The 18,625-nt window shown below is 44.6% G+C and overlaps 2 protein-coding genes across 8 annotated transcripts in view; one reads left to right on the forward strand and one right to left on the reverse strand.

The window, feature by feature from the left end:
- Positions 1-1,084, forward strand: part of LOC309371715 (serine/threonine-protein kinase TNNI3K) — a 136,218-nt gene extending 135,134 nt beyond the window's left edge. Inside the window, exon 26 of the mRNA XM_081914640.1 lies at positions 159-1,084. Coding sequence (XP_081770766.1) covers positions 159-235 — 77 coding nt within the window. The 3' untranslated portion in view covers positions 236-1,084. The remainder of the gene's footprint in view (positions 1-158) is intronic.
- Positions 1,085-10,039: 8,955 nt separating this feature from the next.
- ERICH3 (glutamate rich 3) overlaps positions 10,040-18,625 on the reverse strand; it is a 62,164-nt gene continuing 53,578 nt past the window's right edge. For 3 of the 7 annotated variants that reach the window (XM_081914615.1, XM_081914617.1, XM_081914616.1), the window contains 2 exons: positions 12,662-16,985; positions 10,040-10,536 (listed from right to left, as the gene is read on the reverse strand). In XM_081914615.1, coding sequence (XP_081770741.1) covers positions 12,685-16,985 — 4,301 coding nt within the window. In that variant the 3' untranslated portion in view covers positions 10,040-10,536; positions 12,662-12,684. The remainder of the gene's footprint in view (positions 10,537-12,661; positions 16,986-18,625) is intronic. The other 4 variants (XM_081914621.1, XM_081914620.1, XM_081914618.1 and 1 more) reach the window with 4 other exon arrangements.

An 18,625-nucleotide genomic window follows, 5' to 3' on the forward strand; every position in this document is an offset into this window, starting at 1 on the left:
AGCAAATCTGTGCATTGCTTATTTAGTTAGCGAAAACATCCTTTTATACCTTCATAAATACAGAGGCCTGTTGGAAGCGGAGAGGGGAGGGAGAAGGGTTTGCTGGGCTGAATGGCGTTTGTGACTCGCTCACCTGAGCTACTCTTCACCTTCCACAGGTTACGTGTCGGATCCCATGAGTACGATGCGATTTCATTCCTGCAGCAACAGCGGCAGCTTTGAAGACAGTGCCTGATAGCAGGAACCATCTACTTGCCGAGAGTTTCTCCATGAAGCAGCAGCAACAATTCTTCCTGGTGTCAACACAGCTCCCAGTCATCATATGTTACATCAAAGAGCCCCACGTTGGCTTGCTTATTTACTGATAGCTAATGCTTCCATCATAAATTGTTCTTCAACCATTCTCTTTCTGTGCCAGCAATTTATAGGCGGTGTGGGGGGGGGAATAAATCTGTCAAAGTTTGGGGTTGTACCAAGCTTGCCCTTGGAATATACTGCATCCATGCCAGGGAACAAAATCAGAGACTGGAATATTTTTTATTCATTACCCATGAGTTGGGAAGAAAAAGGTAATCGTTACACTGTGGGAGGTCCCAATTTGGGGGCTTCCCACGGTGTGACAATTACCTTGCCTTTCTCACCTCAAGCTTAATGGAGAAAATAGATTGCTCAGCATCATGTCCCGTGGGATAACCTCCTCTCCTTCTCTTTCAGCTGCAAGTCCCTGGGTCTCATCTTTGTTGAAGCCTAGGCTAGTGGTTCCAGCATGCTGTATGGTCCTACTCTATCTAATGTTGTCTATATCTTCCAGGGCTTCTTGGCTTGATGCACCTCAAAGCACCCAACTAACTCAGTGAGAAGTTCATTTACAGATATGTTGTGGATGTCTTGGAGTCATACTGGAATGCAGTGTAGTTTAAAGTGGTGTTATTCAATTTAATCAGCTGATTGGTGCCAAGAGGCCGGGCTTGTCTTTCTGTGGCCATTCTGTTTAAAGTTGCCAGTTTAACACATTATGTTAATCCTCTCTTGAATGTTCATTTGAGTTTTGCATAGCTCAACAATAAAACAATTGTGTAAATGAGGACAGAGTTCTTTATTCCCTTGCCCACCTCAGGGGACTAGAGAGAGTCAAAGTTGTGATTGTATAGATTTAATCAGACAGATGATTAATTCTCTTTGGATTGAGCCACACATTGAGCCTCTTCATAAAGTTCAAAATGTACAGAGCCTACCTTGCATGTGCAGCCTTCAGAAGAAGTGAGGAGGCAGTCAGACCAAAGCTGGTAAAGAGCTTCCCATCTTTTAGTGTGATTTTATTTACTTCCTGTTTCCAAGCTCCCATGAGCTGCTTCCTCTGACACTATGCTGCTCATGTGAGTAGGCCACTCAAGTAAATGTGCAATAAAGCTGCAAAGAAGGTAGCATACAAATGGGATCTACAGTGGTACCTCGGGTTACATATGCGTCAGGTTACATATGCTTCAGGTTACAGACTCCGCTAACCCAGAAATTGTACCTTGTGTTAAGAACTTTGTTTCAGGATGAGAACAGAAATCGTGCGGCGGTGGCACGGCAGCAGCAGGAAGCCCCATTAGCTAAAGTAGTGCTTCAGGTTAAGAACAGTTTCAGGTTAAGAATGGACCTCTGGAACGAATTAAGTACATAACCAGAGGTATTCATTTTTAGGAAGCAATAGAAGACCCTTTTTATTATTTAGTTAGACACTTTGCTGCATCCCAGTGGTGGGCATCACTAGACACTTGCTGTCAGTGTCTGTGCCCTGGCAAGGAGCCCATTGCTGAACAGAGCACTAAAGCCTAACTGCTGGTATTAAGGTTGTAACCTGCAGAATGACGAGGTGATTTTAGGGTAGCATGACCAGGGCAGTCACACTGGGTGCCCTGCTGCAGGGGATGCCACAACAAGACTGTAGAACAGAGCATGAGAGGGGGGCAGGGGGGCTGAATTGTAGCGTCACATGGGGTGCTGCTGAAGTTTAGGAGCCCAAAGTCTGGCACCTACTAGATGGACTAATGGACTGACTCAGCCATCAGCCTGTGCAGGAGCATTTGGTGCTCTGTGTGTGTGTGTGTGTGTGTGTGTGTATCACATCAGGCAAGAGAAGCAAGCAGGAAGTCTAAATGGTATATTGCTCCCATTGGCTCTAGATAAGGGATTTGGGATAGGAAGCTCTGTTGTGTAGCAGGAAGGAGATTGCAGTGCTCCTCTTTTTCCAGGGACCAAAACCCCTCCTCAAACCTTGGATCCAGCCTTTCTTTCTTTCTTTCTTTCTTTCTTTCTTTCTTTCTTTCTTTCTTTCTTTCTTTCTTTCTTTCTTTCTTTCTAAAAGATAACTCAGTATTTTTCTCAGCAATTCACAGCCACCATCAAACCCGCATAGAAGAATGCTGCTCTGTAGCTCATTTGTGTTTGTGATACAAACACTTTTGCAAGACAGAGGGACAAGGAACGAAAGAGGGCAGCTAGCTATGCATGTCACTATCACTGTTGTGTCCTGCATAAATCTTTGAAATGCTGGAAGAGAACCACAGCTCTTCATCTCACATGAATGCTGCTCCACAGTGTCATCTAGTGCCCTTAAAACAAAAATACCGCATGAAATGTAGCCTGAGGAATCCTTCCTCTCAGCCGTGTTTTTGTGTTTCTGGGGGACATGTTTCAACACAAACACCTTGTGCACGCATAGAGAAAGGCAGTGTTACTGGTGTCTGTCAGGTCTGCCCCAAAAACCCAAATCCTGGGCTGAAATAAACTAAATGGAGAGACCATTTGACTCATACAAGGTTAATACATTATTAGGGGGTGGTTGTTGGCATCTGTCTCAAGAGACAAAGAAGTGCACCTCTGTGGATGAAGTCCACTCTCAAAGTCCTTTCCTTTGGGCTCCCCTGCCACAGCCACTCCTGTTACTCAATCTGACTTCTGTTTTATTCCTCTACCCAACCCTAATTTCATGCAAATCTGGGCTTGTGATGCGGCACTGCAGATCCTCCAAAGGGGGCTAGGTGATGACAACCTTACATTTTTTCATACATAGGGAGATACTTAATGCATAATACAGCCACATCCTTTTTGAAGTGTGAATTATTCAACGAATGGGTAGAGGGAGGGGAAGCATTTTTAAACATTAAGTGGTTCTTGAAAAGTTTGCCAGCCTTTCCCCTTCTCATATCCTCTCTTTCTGCAGGTTTCTCTTTGCCTGGCTGAGCATCACTGAGCACAAGAGGCACAATTAAGACACAGCCCACACATGTGATACAAAAAGCCGAATGTGAACTTTGATCTGTTCTTTCTACAGTAATGAGCAATTTCTGCTCTGTGTGTGTCTGTGTGTGTGTGTGTGTGTAGGGGGTCGGGGAATGAAGCCAAGAGTGTGTGTGCATTTGAAAGCAACGATTGTGGGAAGAACACCTGAGATGCCAAGATGACTGCGAGGGATGATACATCAGTGGGAAATGGAGAGAATGGGTGGGGGTGGTCATAGAAATTCTCTGGAGAGCTGGAGAGAAACCTCCTCTGAAATTTCACAGCAGAAAGAACGGGAGCGTTTGCTGAAGCAAGAGGCCTTACACATTCATTTTAGGCAGATTCATCTGGGTAAAACAATGAGCAGAGGTTTGTGGCCATAGGAAGCTGCTTCATACTGAGTCAGGCCACTGGTCCATCTAGTTTGGTATTGTCTACACTGACCAGCAGCAGATCTCCAGCACTTCCTATGGGGGGTATTTCCCAGCCCTACCAGGAGATTCCAGGGGTTGAACCTGGAACCTTCTCCAAAGTAGAAGAATGCACAGATAATAGATGGGCCTTTTCCATGCGTGACTGTACAGTGGTACCTCGGGTTACATACGCTTCAGGTTACAGACTCCGCTAACCCAGAAATAGTGCTTCAGGTTAAGAACTTTGCTTCAGGTTGAGAATAGAAATCGTGCTCCGGCGACGTGGCGGCAGCAGGAGGCCCCATTAGCTAAAGTGGTGCTTCAGGTTAAGAACAGTTTCAGGTTAAGTACGGACCTCCGGAACAAATTAAGTACTTAACCCGAGGTACCACTGTATACCTGAAAAGCACACCATTTCCTCAGTTCCATTAGCGCCTTTTGAAATGAACACTCCAGGTGGAAGCATGGGGCTAATCAGAGTTACGGTTCCCCCTGGCAGAATTTGCCTGGGTAAGTTCAGACTTCTCTGAGGCCATTCTGCATGCTTAAGGAGCAGGTAACATGTTGATATGCTGAGTTAGAGTAAGCCAATGTTTTGTGGTAGGAAAGGACTCCCATGCATTTTAAGAGCTGCACTGGGAATGCAACTGGGGCAACATTTCAGGGTAGGGCGATGTTGCATCGGGAACCATTCCTCCTGTCGAACGCCTGAAACTCAGCTGGTAAAGGCACAGGAGCCCTGCCAGTGAAAAGTGCCAACTCTTTCTGTACAATGAATCTCCATTAGCAGCTCCATCCAAGTGTAAGAAATTAATGAGGACTAGAAATAGAACAAGGGGATCAGCCGGGGGAAGAGCTATGCCTCCTTTAATTGCCCAGTCCCATTGCTAGCACCTGACCTTCCACATTCATGGGGAATTTGCATTTCGTTTGCTGATTCCTAGATAGTGGTTGCCCGTAGACCTGAGCAGTTTGAAATGCAAAGCGTTTGACAAAGCCATACTGGTTGGATTCTAGCAAAGCAAACACGTTGTTTTACTGGTAATTAATATAATTGGCTATTAGAAGAAAGCACTGCCTCAATTAATTGGTCTCTGTAGAAGGAATATCAAGTCTTTGGGGGAAAGCATGCTTCTCAGAAGGAAAGAATTATTAATTCAAATGATCTTTTTCTTTCTTTCTTGGGTACCAAAATTCCAGCCCAATACAGAGTCTTCAAGTTATTTACTAAGGCCAAATTAATCTTGTCCCTTTCCCAGAAATGAAGTCCCTTTGAAATACATATAAAAGAAAATATCCCACTGAGATGTTTTCGGGACCATCCAGTTACCAGCTGTTGCTGCTGCAGCATCGCTAATTGTTGGGAACCTGATTGAAACTCAGATTGCTAATTTATTATCTACATGGTTTTTAAAAAACAAAAATGTGGCAAAGAAGCCAAGAACTCAGCATGTCCACCCAAGAGTGCACTGTGGACACGTCATAGGTCTGCACAAAAGGCTTTGAACTTTGGCAGCTGGTTGGACTACCTCGGGGATGACTAACTGGCAGCCAGTAGACCATATGTAAGCCCCTTGAGCAATTTAACCTGATCTCTTGTAAACCTTCCAAAACTATTGCTGGGTTGAAAGAAACGGAGGCTGCATACCTTAATGCTACACCGCTTGGATTTTGCATGCAGTATGCAAATGTCAATATTGCCTGTGCATATGAGCTCCGTAATTGCGAAACCCATTGCTGTTAGTTCCAGCTTTAAAAGGGAGTGGATCAGAGTCTGGAAAACAGAGTGGGCTGGGGGAATCCAGGAGATGGGTACCACTGATGCTGTACTCTTCTGTGTGATTCACTGGGTGAAAGCTGCAGCAACGATGCAATTCATGATGCCTTGGGTTGCTTGCACACCAGACATTTGAGGCATATTTCCCCACCTCAATAATCCCAGGAACCATGGTTTGTTGAGGCTGCTGGGCATTTTAGCTCTGTGAGGAGCAAGCTACAGTTTCCAGCAGGGGTGCCAACTTGAATAAAATACGAGGGCCAGGTAAGCCCCCAGCCCACATAATCTATCACAAGATGTTGCGTATGCACACCATTTGAATGGCAATGCCTATTAGCTTGGGGGGCAGCCCCCTCAAATATTTTTTGGGAGGGGCCGAAGGGACCTCAGCCCCAAGGAGTTTCCAGGATTCATTGGGGGGGGGGGTGGAATGTGTTCTAAATATATATTGTGTATGCAGAAGTGACACTGTTCATGATGTTAAGAATTTGAAGCAGCCCTCTAGAAGAATGGTAATGAAAAATCACACAAAAAGCATGTTGATATGTTCATGCTGCTATACTTTCATATACACATCATAGAAAAAAAAATCTGAATCCATGGCAATTAATAAACAAATTTATTCACCCATAAAATTCATAAATATCATAGATTGCTTTGGATGGGGAGGAGGGTAGAGAACACTGACCACATATTATTCCACTGTAGAATTTGACATACCTCAGAGACATTCTGGACGTTTCAATGGCCACAAAGAGTTCACACCTTGAAAGCAGAAGTATTGCACATCATTCACATAAGAACAAGCAAAGGAGTGCCTGGAAAAGAGTCAGCCCAAGCCATCTTGCCGCTTGAGGCAAATAACAAGATATCATCCATGAATCTTACTTCATCGCAGGCAACATTATCCGCTGTGCCTGGAGGCAGCAGGCTAGCTTAGGAGGTGTGGGGCAGGCCAAGTGGCAAACTTAGCCTGTCTGCCAACACCTCACCACCACTTCCTGCCCATCAGCATTTGATGCCTGGGGTAGCTGGCTCCCTCTGCCAAATGGTAGCACTGGCCCCAATCAGAAGTACAACAATTTAAATCTCTCAATAGAAAAATAATTTGCAATTTTTGTTTTAATCACACTGAAAATCCATTTATATACACAGGCTTAAGCAAGAGAAGCTGAGATGCTTTATGTGGCTACTTCATGTGCCTTTTACAATGCATTAGCAATCCCAGAATAGAAATGGAAATACAGGTGGGAATGAATGCAGATGCAGAAAGTATATTTCAGACATGGGACAGCTTGTCATGCTCTGGTGCTGCAGAGAAAAATGGCCTCTACTGAAATTCTCTGATCTGCACAACCATTAAGGATACGGGGGTTTCATTTTCTATGGCATCTCTGGTCACCACTGCAGGAAATCTGGGACTAGATTCCATAAGGTCAGATAACTGCAAAGTGACAAATGGCTCTTGCACAGTCCGTTAGAATTCCCTGAAGTCCAAGATCCTTGATCAAACACTGCTTTTATATCTCTAAGTCTAAGCAAACATCCAGAGTTGTGAAGGCTAAATATATTGAAGGGGCGGGAGAGTCTGCCATTTGGGACTCGCAGGGATGTGCTAACTATTGCATCTGACATCCAGGCTCAAAGAGTGGAGGCATTCAGACAACCTTAAGAAAAACCATCCAAGTGTTTGGTGACCAACTGGCCAAATATGGGTGTGACTCCTCCTGTACTTTTAACTGCTGTTTCATTTGCAGAAATCAGGAGATGAACCTCTTTGCAGCATGGAATTAAATGCTATCACCTGCTAGCATCTGCAGACCAAACTGCTGTTTAAGCATGGGTGCCATGGTTGTGTTACGGCAAAACTTGCGCTTTAGAACTTCCTGTCTGTTATTAGGAAGGTTCCTCCACCACATTGTTTTAAACATCTGCAGGAACCTTTTTTTAAAAAAAAAATCAGGAAGCCTACCCAGTTCTCTGTATGTGATTTTTTAAAATTCTGCCCCCCCCCCCCAGTGTTTAATTATAGTTGTTTTATGTATGCTTCTTTCTTAAGGGCTTTGTGAATTCTAACCGTGCTTCATCTACAGCTGTACAATGTACACTGCTCTGAGAGCTCTTTGGTTACACAGCTTAAAACTCTTTCTGGATAAAATTAATGAGACTACCAAACATTTATTTTAATTGCAAGCCAATGGACAGTGTTATTGTTCTGCATTGGTTGCATGCTGCAAGTAATTTAGGCCCTTAATAAATAAGAGGGAGGCGTGGAATGAGAGAATAATATCTCCTGCATCAACACACACCTCTATGTACATGTGCACTACTACCCACCGTCATGCACACAGACATACGCATGCACACTGCACCATGTGGTAAGATGCAAGGAAGCGCAACAGGAGTCCATTTGCCCCCCCCCAATCCAATAGATGCTCACACACATATTATGTCCTTTTAGTGGAGGGGCTGGAGCAGAGGAAACACTTCCCTTTGCCTCCTCTCCCACCCTGACACAAGCAGAAACACAGCGAAATCATTCCACCTACTTGTTTCCTCCTACTCCCTCTCTCTCCTTCCTTCTGCAACTTCCGAGCTGCTGGGATTGAGCTGGGATCTGTTGAGCATGCCAAGTGCACATCTGGACAAGTGATGCCAAGGCATTCATTTGGGGGGGGGGTTGACCCCACACTATTTCCCCAACTCTTTTCCTGCCCACCCTATGTCTATTCCCAGTTGCCCTTACGCAGCCCGATCATGTTTAAAAATGGAACCTAATTGTTTCTTATTTTTATTCTCATCAATGTCATGTAATTTAAAACATGATCATTTTCCATTTGAGAGGAAAGCATTAAATTGCACGGGGGAGGAGCTCTCTTCTTTCATATAATGCCAATCCATTATTGCTAAAATTAGTGGCCCAGTCCATATTTACACATGTAGAAGATTCTAATGTGTCTGTTAAATTGGTGATGGAAATGAGGAAAAACAACACCTTCCCAGTCATCCTTTAATCAGGAATCCCACCCACAGAATTCAATGGGGCTTAGTAAAGTAAAGGGACCCCTGACCATTAGGTCCAGTCATGGCCGACTCTGGGGTTGCAGCGTTCATCTTGCTTTATTCGCTGAGGGAGCTGGCATACAGCTTCCAGGTCATGTGGCCAGCATAACTAAGCCACTTCTGGTGAACCAGAGCAGCGCACAGAAACACTGTTTACCTTCCCGCTGGAGCGGTACCTATTTATCTACCTGCACTTTGAGGTGCTTTCGAACTGCTAGGTTGGCAGGAGCAGGGACCGAGCAACGGGAGCTCACCCCATCGCGGGGATTCGAACTGCCAACCTTCTGATCAGCAAGTCCTAGGCTCTGTGGTTTAACCCATAGCACCACCCATGTCCCACACATCAATGGGGCTTACTTCTGGGTAAACATGGATAGGATTGTGCTGCTAGTCTTCGCTATCCTGTTCATTTTCAGCATGGGTGGCTCACATCCAGTAGATGACACGCCTATCACTCCTGGCCATTGACCATGCTGGGTGGGGCAAGACAGCACTGCACCCCTGCGGGCCACACAGCACTGATGCATGGCCCATGATGGCTGAATTACTGAGAAACTGCAAGGTCAACATGTGAAGAAAACCAACACTATGTGGCATCTACCTTTTGTAGGTACATCACCATGTAGATGGTGGCATGGGGATGTTTTGTACTCTGGTGCTACACCCCCACACACAGAAATGCAGTCTTCACCCAAGAATCTCATCATTTTTAGATAAAGTAATCTTCAAACTGACCTAACACTGCAGATGTTTTAGACTACAATTTCCATAAGCTCCAGTCAGCATAGCCAATGGTGAGAAATGATGGGATTTGTAGTTCAAAGCTTCGGGGCAGGGGGCTTCATATTGGCTACCCCTGCCATTCATGTTAAGGCATGTGCGTATGCTCTGATACTGGCAAGGTCTCTTTCTGTACAACAGCGCAAAGCCCTGTGTACATGTTAAGACATTCAAATGGAGCTGCATCGTGCATGAGTGCTGTTTTTGAGGCAGCTAGCCACACCACTGAAATAACGCATGTAGCATGCATGCCTGAGGAATTGTGATGACGTCTTCAAATGGCTTAGCTCCCTGTGGAAAGTTCCACTTGTACAGGGGAGACTGCCTGCCCCCTTCCCTTGAAAGAGCAGAAGTGCAAGGAGCCAAGTCCACAGAAAAGGCAATGGAATCGATGCTACAGCATGTCCTTACATACAGCAACAACAAATAATACTTTGCCCTTAGACATGTTGCAGCTCCTCTAAACAGGAGCTCAGTTAACATGAAAAGCAAAGTGGGCTGCGCCCTCTGTGCCTGGGTGCAGAACTAATCCCAGTGTAAATGAACATTTGATATTTATATTTTGAAAGGATGTAGAAAAGACCCAGTCAAAACATACGCACCTTTCTATTGGAACACATGTGTCTAGCCTTGCTTACACACCAAAAAAACCCCAAAACCGCACAAATGACACACCAAAGGCAGCGGGGTGTGGGTGTGTGTGGAATGGATATAATCACAATATGTACAGTTCTCATCTGTTTTTTCAGGTGTTTTATTATTCTACATAAAGCCCTCAATGTGGCTCTCACTATCACCACAGTTAACTGGCTGATTTTTGTGAAGTTCCCAGCAACATAATAATTTTCTGCTTTTTTAAAAGAAATGTGTGGCAGCTGTTGGACAGGCCTCATGATTATTACTTTCATAATTATAAAGGAGTGCTATTTCTGAAATGGGCTAGATAGGCTTGTTTCTCTAGTCTGGAGCTGTTCTGGTTAAAAAGCAGCAGATGTTTATGCTACTCATGAAGGAAAAGAAAGAAAAAGGAGGGAAGACACCCCAGCCAGCACCAGCCTAGAGTGATTTGTGGGAAAGTTGCTAAATAATCATAATTGTAATATGACTAATGGAAAAGGGAAAATGGAAGCTGTGGACTAATTGGAGAGAATGCTTGGTTGGGTGAGTCATTGTTTCCGCCTTGCCTTGGGACTGTAGTGATGACACAGTGGGACTGTCAAACCCCCGAGTACTCTAAGGAAGCAAAAAAGGAAAAGAAAGTTAGCTGTATAGGGTGCAGATTACAAGTTTGACGTAACAAGGACTAGCAATTCTAATCTGCTACTTTGGAAAGTTGTTTTGTTTTCTGTGCATTAGGACATCTCTTAAGATATTGTAAAGAAATTTTGGTTCCTGGAGTCAAAGAGAAGGTGTCTCACTGTTTGTGTGCCATTTTCCTCTGTTTGCATACCATTTTGAATCAAAATGTCAGAATGAACCTTTCAAAACTGGCCTGGCCTTTTGGTTGCAATTGATCCTCAGAGCTATTAAAGCAGTGCTTTACTCTACCAAGGACCTTTCAAAGATGTTTGCATATTCTTTCTCAACTTCCTTATCCCCCAAACACTAGCCCACTAGCTGGAGACGACTCCGGAAGGTGAGAGCCATTTTGGAATAAGTGCAACCCCACCCACACAGCTAAGAATGATGAAATGGTGCAAGCAAGATCTATGTGTGAGGTAGAAAAAACCAAAGCTGTCAGTTTGAAAAACAGACAGAGAGAGCTGAGCTGAGTTTTGAGCTCTGCAAGGCAAAAGCATCTGGGATGCAGGAATGCCTTGCTCTGATGGGACTGCAGTGGGCATTCTCTGTTAAAATGTTTATGTTATCTTCCTCCACTAGTATATCTGTAACACAACACAACAAAACAAAATGCCAAAGAAAGGCCTCTCCAGCAATCTCATCTGCTAAAGAAAACCAAACTTGGCAATCTACTGCTGCCACCACCAGCCTCTGCTTAGAAGAGTGGTATACAGTGATACCTCTGGTTGCAGGCGGAATCTGTTCCAGATCCTGAGGTTTTTGCTACTGGAGGTGTCTGTTCTGCGCATGCGCGCAGTGCGGTAAAGCGCTTCTGCGTATAAGCGTGCAGCGAAACCCAGAAAAATACTTCCAGGTTTGCCGCATGTGTATCCCATGTTAGAATTCTGCTCCATGATTGCAGTCATGGGATTGTTGTCTATCACATGATGGTGTATGTTTTGACTCCACAGTGGGAAGTGACAGAAACAGGATGTTTGTGTTACTGTGTTCCGTGAAGTGGGACTATTGTCCTTTGTTCTCTCTCTTTGCTGTCTGATGCTAGAGAGAGAGGGAGCCATGTTGCAGTGCTCCGTGTGTGTTTATATGTAAATAAAGTAGATTAGCCAAAATGCTGAGTTGCTGAGGTCTGTTATGCAAGCTGTGAAGATTCTGCGGATCCCTAAGTGTGCCGGTGTCAATTGGCATCGGTCGCTGTGATGTTTGGGCAGACGAAAGCTTTTGAAGCTCCTGGACAAACAACCAGGAGGGAGAGAACATGCCAGTCAGGCATGTGTCTCTGCCAGGGTCCTACTTGAGTGTAGGACAAGCTCCTGACATCCCAAAGGATACGTAACCAGAGGTGTGATACAAGCAACAGCTCCTATCAGGTCTACCATTCAGTATTTTCATAATCTAAAGGAACTGGGTTGAATCGTTTAGAAAACTGTGTAAAAAATATATTTCCCAAGTTGCCATTTTAGCCTGCTACACATAGGCCCATAAAATGGTCTGAAGGAAAACTGAGCAGTTCTACTGCAGCCATTAAGCAGTCTGGCCCCATAAGCTGTCCTGAAGGGAGCCCCCAGCCCAAACGATATGCAAACAGCTCCAAATTCCTCCAAGGAGATGGAGGTCTGTGTGATATTTTATTATTATTTAAAAAAACCAGCCATGTAAAGTCAAATCAAGCACCTTTAAACTCCTATTGATTTGTAGCAAGTAAATGAGTAAGTGCATGTTCAACTCTCCCCAGTGAAATTAGTGTCAAGAAAGGTGGAACTTTAGCTGGCTCATGCACTCTGCTCCAGAGCTATAGCTATGGAGGCAATGAAGTAAGGTGAGTTTCAAAGACAGATTATTATTATTATTATTATTATTATTATTATTATTATTATTATTATTATTATTATTATTTCCTGTGGATGAGTGTTTGCCATTCAAAGGAGAAAAGTCACACAAACACACACATGTATGGCTAATTGGCTAATGCAAACACTTAGGCAGGCCTAAAGCAACTCTTTGGATTGGGGCCATTTCTCTCTCTCTCTCTCTCTCTCTCTCCCTCTTTCTCTCTTACCTTCATTCCTAGTCCCCTTCTTCTTAGTCAGATGTTCGAGAAGATTCTAGGCTGATCATTTGCAAAGTGAAGTTTACTGGCGGCTGTCCTTCAGGCTGCTGTGCATTGCTGGGAACAATTTCTTTCACCGGCAGATTTTCTTCTGGAGACTCTTCCTCTCCTGCTCTCCTCTGTTCGTTTCTATATTTTTCCTCCACAGGCTCTTCAGTACCTGCTTCCATGGCTTTGTCGCTCTGAGCACCCCATGTTTTTCTTTTTACTACAGCTGCAAAAACTTCTTTCCTCCCAGCCTCCTCCTTGTGAGACAGCATTTGAGTCTCTTCTACTGAAACTTCCCCCTCAAGTTCTTTAGGCTCTTCTTCCTCTTCCTCCTCCACTTCTTCGCTCATAAACGATACTTGTTCTATCAGCTTCTGCATCCCTGCCAACAGAGCTTCCTCCACATCTCGCAGCGTTATCATTGGTTCTCCTGTGTAATATGCCTCCTCTTCCTTCTCTACTTCATCGCTTGCATCTTCTACCTGCACCCCCAGGTCAGGTGACATTTTCCCGGCCACAGTCTCTTTTGGTGTTTTTTCCACTTCATCTTGGAAGCTGACTTTACTGCCCATTCCTCCTTCTGCTAATGCTGCTTTTTGTGTGAATGGCTCGGATAGGTGTGATGCCTCTGTCACGCCAGCTACCCTTGGGGTTCCTGTGATGGTCATCCCATGGGCTATTTCATTCTCATGTGCCATGGACAGAGACCCCCTTTCTCTCTCTTTCCCTGAAACTTCAGCCTCTGTCCTCCTTCTAATTGCCACCTTTCTCCCTGCCTTTGTCTCTTCAAAATCCACTTCTCCTTCTGCCTCTGTCTTCCTTCTTCCTACTCTTTGTTTCTGTTTAGGTGCTCCCACTCCAGATCCCAGAATCACTTCTGTCCCTCCCTCTGCAACTTCCTCATCCTCCTCTTCAATTAGATCCTCTTCCTCCACTGCACCTTCTGCACTGGCCACCACGCCTTCAAGTGTTGGTCTTCTTCCAGCTCTTCTTTCTGAACTTGTCTTGACACCTGACCTCTCTGCCTTTTGTATTACTCTTGCTTCCTGGGCTGTCGTATCCTCATCTTCTGCTCCTGAAATGACTGCCCCAGCCTCACTCTCCGACAAGGGTTCACCTTCCCAAGGTTCTAGTTCCTCTTGAGCTGAACCTTCATCTCTAGATATTCTTTTCTTCTCTCTCACTTCTACGTGTGTTTTCCTTCCAGCCCTTCTTTCTGAACTTGGCTTGACTGCTGACCTCTCTGCCTTTCGTATTATTCTTGCTTCCTGGGCTTCTTCTTCTGCTCCAGAAATGGCCTCCTCAGCTTCACTCTCTGGCAAGGGTTCGCCCACCTCAGATTCCAGTTTCTGTCCAGCTGCACCTTTGTCTCTAGATAGTCTTTTCTTCTCTTGTTGATGCGTTCTCCTTCCAGCCCTTCTTTCTGAACTTGGCTTGACCGCTGACCTATCTGCCTTTCGTATTACTCTTGCTTCCTGGGCTGTCGTATCCTCATCTTCTGCTGCTGAAACATCCCCCTCTATCTCAATGTCTGACAAGGGTTCACCTTCCAAAGGTTCTAGTTCCTCTTGAGCTGAACCTTCATCTCTAGATATTCTTTTCTTCTTTCTCACTTCTACGTGTGTTTTCCTTCCAGCCCTTCTTTCTGAACTTGGCTTGACTGCTGACCTCTCTGTCTTTCGTATTACCCTTGCTTCCTGGGCTGTCGTATCCTCATCTTCTGCTCCTGAAATGACTCCCCCAGCCTCACTCTCTGACAAGGGTTCACCTTCCCAAGGTTCTAGTTCCTCTTGAGCTGAACCTTCATCGCTAGATATTCTTTTCTTCTCTCTCACTTCCAAGTGTGTTTTCCTTCCAGCCTTTCTTTCTGAACTCGGCTTGACTGCTGACCTCTCTGCCTTTCGTATTACTCTTGCTTCCTGGGCTGTCGTGTCTTCATCTTCTGCTCCAAAAATGGCCTCCTCAGCCTCAATGTCCGACAAGGGTTCATCCTCCTCAGATTCCAGTTTCTGTCCAGCTGCACCTTCGTCTCTAGATATTCTTTTCTTCTCTTGTTGATATGTTTTCCTTCCAGACCTTCTTTCTGAACTTGGCTTGACCACTGACCTGTCTGCCTTTCGTATTACTCTTGCTTCCTGGGCTGTCGTATCCTCATCTTCTGCTGCTGAAACATCCCCCTCAATCTCAATGTCCAACAAGGGTTCACCTTCCAATGGTTCTAGTTCCTCTTGAGCTGAACCTTCATCTCTAGATATTTTTTTCTTCTTTCTCACTTCTACGTGTGTTTTCCTTCCAGCCCTTCTTTCTGAATTTTGCTTGACACCTGACCTCTCTGTCTTTCGTATTACCCTTGCTTCCTGGGCTGTCGTATCCTCATCTTCTCCTGCTGAAACAACTGCCTCACCCTCAGTGTCCGACAAGGGTTCACCTTCCAAAGTTTCTGGTTCCTCTTGAGCTGAATCTTCATCTCTAGATATTCTTTTCTTCTCTTGTTGATACGTTTTCCTTCCAGACCTTCTTTCTGAACTTGGCTTGACCACTGACCTATCTGCCTTTCGTATTACTCTTGCTTCCTGGGCTGTAATATCCTCATCTTCTGCTGCTGAAACAACTGCCTCACCCTCAGTGTCCGACAAGGGTTCACCTTCCAAAGGTTCTGGTTCCTCTTGAGCTGAATCTTCATCTCTAGATATTATTTTCTTCTTTCTCACTTCTACGTGTGTTTTCCTTCCAGCCTTTCTTTCTGAACTTGGCTTGACTCCTGACCTCTCTGCCTTTCGTATTACTCTTGCTTCCTGGGCTGTCGTATCCTCATCTTCTGCTCCTGAAATGACCCCCTCAGCTTCACTCTCTGATAAGGATTCACCTTCCCAAGGTTCTAGTTCCTCTTGAGCTGAACCTTCATCTCTAGATATTCTTTTTCTCTCTCTCACTTCTAAGTGTGTTTTCCTTCCAGCCCTTTTTTCTGAACTTGGCTTGACCACTGACCTATCTGCCTTTCGTATTACTCTTGCTTCCTGGGCTGTAATATCCTCATCTTCTGCTGCTGAAACAACTGCCTCACCCTCAGTGTCCGACAAGGGTTCACCTTCCAAAGGTTCTGGTTCCTCTTGAGCTGAATCTTCATCTCTAGATATTATTTTCTTCTTTCTCACTTCTACGTGTGTTTTCCTTCCAGACTTTCTTTCTGAACTTGGCTTGACTCCTGACCTCTCTGCCTTTCGTATTACTCTTGCTTCCTGGGCTGTCGTATCCTCATCTTCTGCTCCTGAAATGACCCCCTCAGCTTCACTCTCTGATAAGGATTCACCTTCCCAAGGTTCTAGTTCCTCTTGAGCTGAACCTTCATCTCTAGATATTCTTTTTCTCTCTATCACTTCTAAGTGTGTTTTCCTTCCAGCCCTTTTTTCTGAACTTGGCTTGACTGCTGACCTCCCCGCCTGTCGTATTACTTTTGCTCCCTGGCCTCTCATTTCTTCATCTTCAGCTGCTGAAACGACCCCCTCAGCCTCACTTTCCGAAAATGGTTCACCCACCCGAGGTGCTAGTTTCTGTTGAGCTGAACCTTCGTCTCTAGACATTCTTTTCTTCTGTTTCACTTCCAGAGATGTTATTTTGGTCTCACCCCCCCACAGGCCTGAAATGTCTTGGACTATTTCCTCCATTTCAGATGAAACTCCTTGTCTGACACCTTTGCCGCCATATACTAGGGCTCCAGAAACAGCTGCTTTTTCCTCATCTGTGGAGACAACCCCTTCAAGGTTTGACCCCGGAGCCATGTCTTCTGCTTCCGCAAAAGAACCATCCTCCAGTTGGATTTTCAGGTATATTTTGTCCTTCACACCTCCCTTCAATAATTTGCCTTCCTTACTTTCCATTTCATCTCCCAAAGCTTCTTCATCATCTTGTGTTTTCTCTCCCTTCCCCAGAGAACTCTTTGGTTTTTTGAGCTTTTTCTCTGCTTTGGCCTTTCCCCCAGCTGCCTTTCCTTCCAGATGCATGGCTTCTTTTTCGGCATTGTCCAAATCTGATTCTGCTACTGCTTCTTCCTCCAGTTCTGCTGCTAGCTCCTTATTTCCTGCTCGTTTTGCTTTACGAGCTGTTACCTCTTTGCCTCGCAATTCTTCTCCCAAAGCTGTTTCTTCGGGGCCTTCCTCATCGGCAAGCTCCTCTTCGTCAAGTGCTCTTTCCTTGCCCACCATCTGTCTTGCATGTTCCACTTGCCCCGCAACCTTCTGTGATTCAAGCGCTCTCGATTCTTTTGCCAAGGAAGCTCCATCTGGCACTATTAAAATAAGCACAGCATGAGTTGTAATTGTGATAACTCTATCAGTGTTGGGTTGGGCTTTTTCTTTAAAAAAAAATACATTGCAATGAAAGGTGTCATATTTTTCAACCTTCCTTGCAGAGAATGGCTTGGCTTAGCCATTGTGAATCATCTGATGAGATCCTGCACTGACAACTTGTGGGCTAGATTGTGTGGATTAACCCATGAGGGACTGATGTGTGAAGGAAGCTACCTCGTGGGAATACACAGGACATGTTAATTTTCTGGACCCACATGATTCTATAGAAGTCAAGGCACAATAATACAGGAAGGCGCCTTCTCCTGCTTTGACCCATTTTGTCCTGCTTAAGAAACTGCCACATGTTTCTGCCCACTCCCACATTTTTTTAGAAGCAGCAATTTCTATATAAGCAGAAAGTTGCCAGTCAACCCTTCTTTTCCCAATAGCCTTGCCCATGAACAGATATTGAAAGAGAGCCATGTCACTGAAACTGGAATATAAATACTCAGACAGCAAGTTCATCTTGCAGAATAGCTCCATACCAAGTGAAGAGTTGCTGAATGATAGCATTGCAGAGATGAAAGGCATCTGGCAGCCATTAAATCAAGTATATATATATTGATACGTACACACACACATACAAGAGTGGGAGAATGGAGTGCTCAAAAAACAACTGGGACCCCAGTATCAAAAGAAAAGGGAGCACTACTCCACAACCTGATCAAAAAAAGACTCGTTGTGCAAAGTGCATTTGATACTAATGAAATTTATGCAGGTTGGGATTAACTGTTCTCATTGATTTCAGTAGTGGAACTGGCTGTCCAATCCTATGCATGTCCAATTTTCCACCCAGCAAAGGGTATATAGGCTGTAGCCTAACTTTATTTTTCCTGTTGGAGCTGTTGTCATTAAGTTGGGAGGTACTTCACAAGCCTACATGTTATTAATTATGCTTGATAAACTACATTTGATAAATCATGTTCTAAAATGTTAAAGGATATAAAGGAGTGGAAAGAATCATATTGACATCTATACAGAGAAATGGCTTCTTCCTGACTTGTATGCTTGTATAATCTAAACACTTTGCAGGAAAAATTGTAGGAGCTGAAGTGCTGATGGCATCCATCTATGCCCTTATGTGTGATGTTCAATGAACAATGCAATCATACCAGACAAATCCTGGAATCAAAAAGCTGCATCTGAGGGGAATAGAGCTGGAGAGAGTGGTTATAATTCAGCCAGAAGGTCAAGGGAGGTAGTGAGGGGAGTGAAGCAGTATTGTTAGGAAAAACCACCATTTCCCTAGAGACAAAATTGTTTATGGAAATTGTAAAATTTGTACAGTATAGTGTGAAGTAGGAGGAAACATCAAAAGCTTTCTTCTTTATCCTCCTCCATTAATCTAGTCAAGCACATGCCTATCTATCATGTAGACCAAGACTTTCAAGTAGAATTTGGGTAATTAAGGCTCAAACCGGGCATTGCAGGACATGTGTTGTTGATTCTGCTCCACATCTCCCCATACCATCTAGCAGAAGGCAACATTTTTGGTGCTTGCTTGCTCTTCCTTAATGGGAATACTAGTTAAAAGGTGGGTTCATTCCAACCTGGTGGTTCAAGTCTGATCAGTGCAGCT

Source organism: Podarcis melisellensis (assembly GCF_964234715.1).
Source record: "Podarcis melisellensis genome assembly, chromosome: 6".
In the NCBI taxonomy this organism is placed as follows: domain Eukaryota; kingdom Metazoa; phylum Chordata; class Lepidosauria; order Squamata; family Lacertidae; genus Podarcis; species Podarcis melisellensis.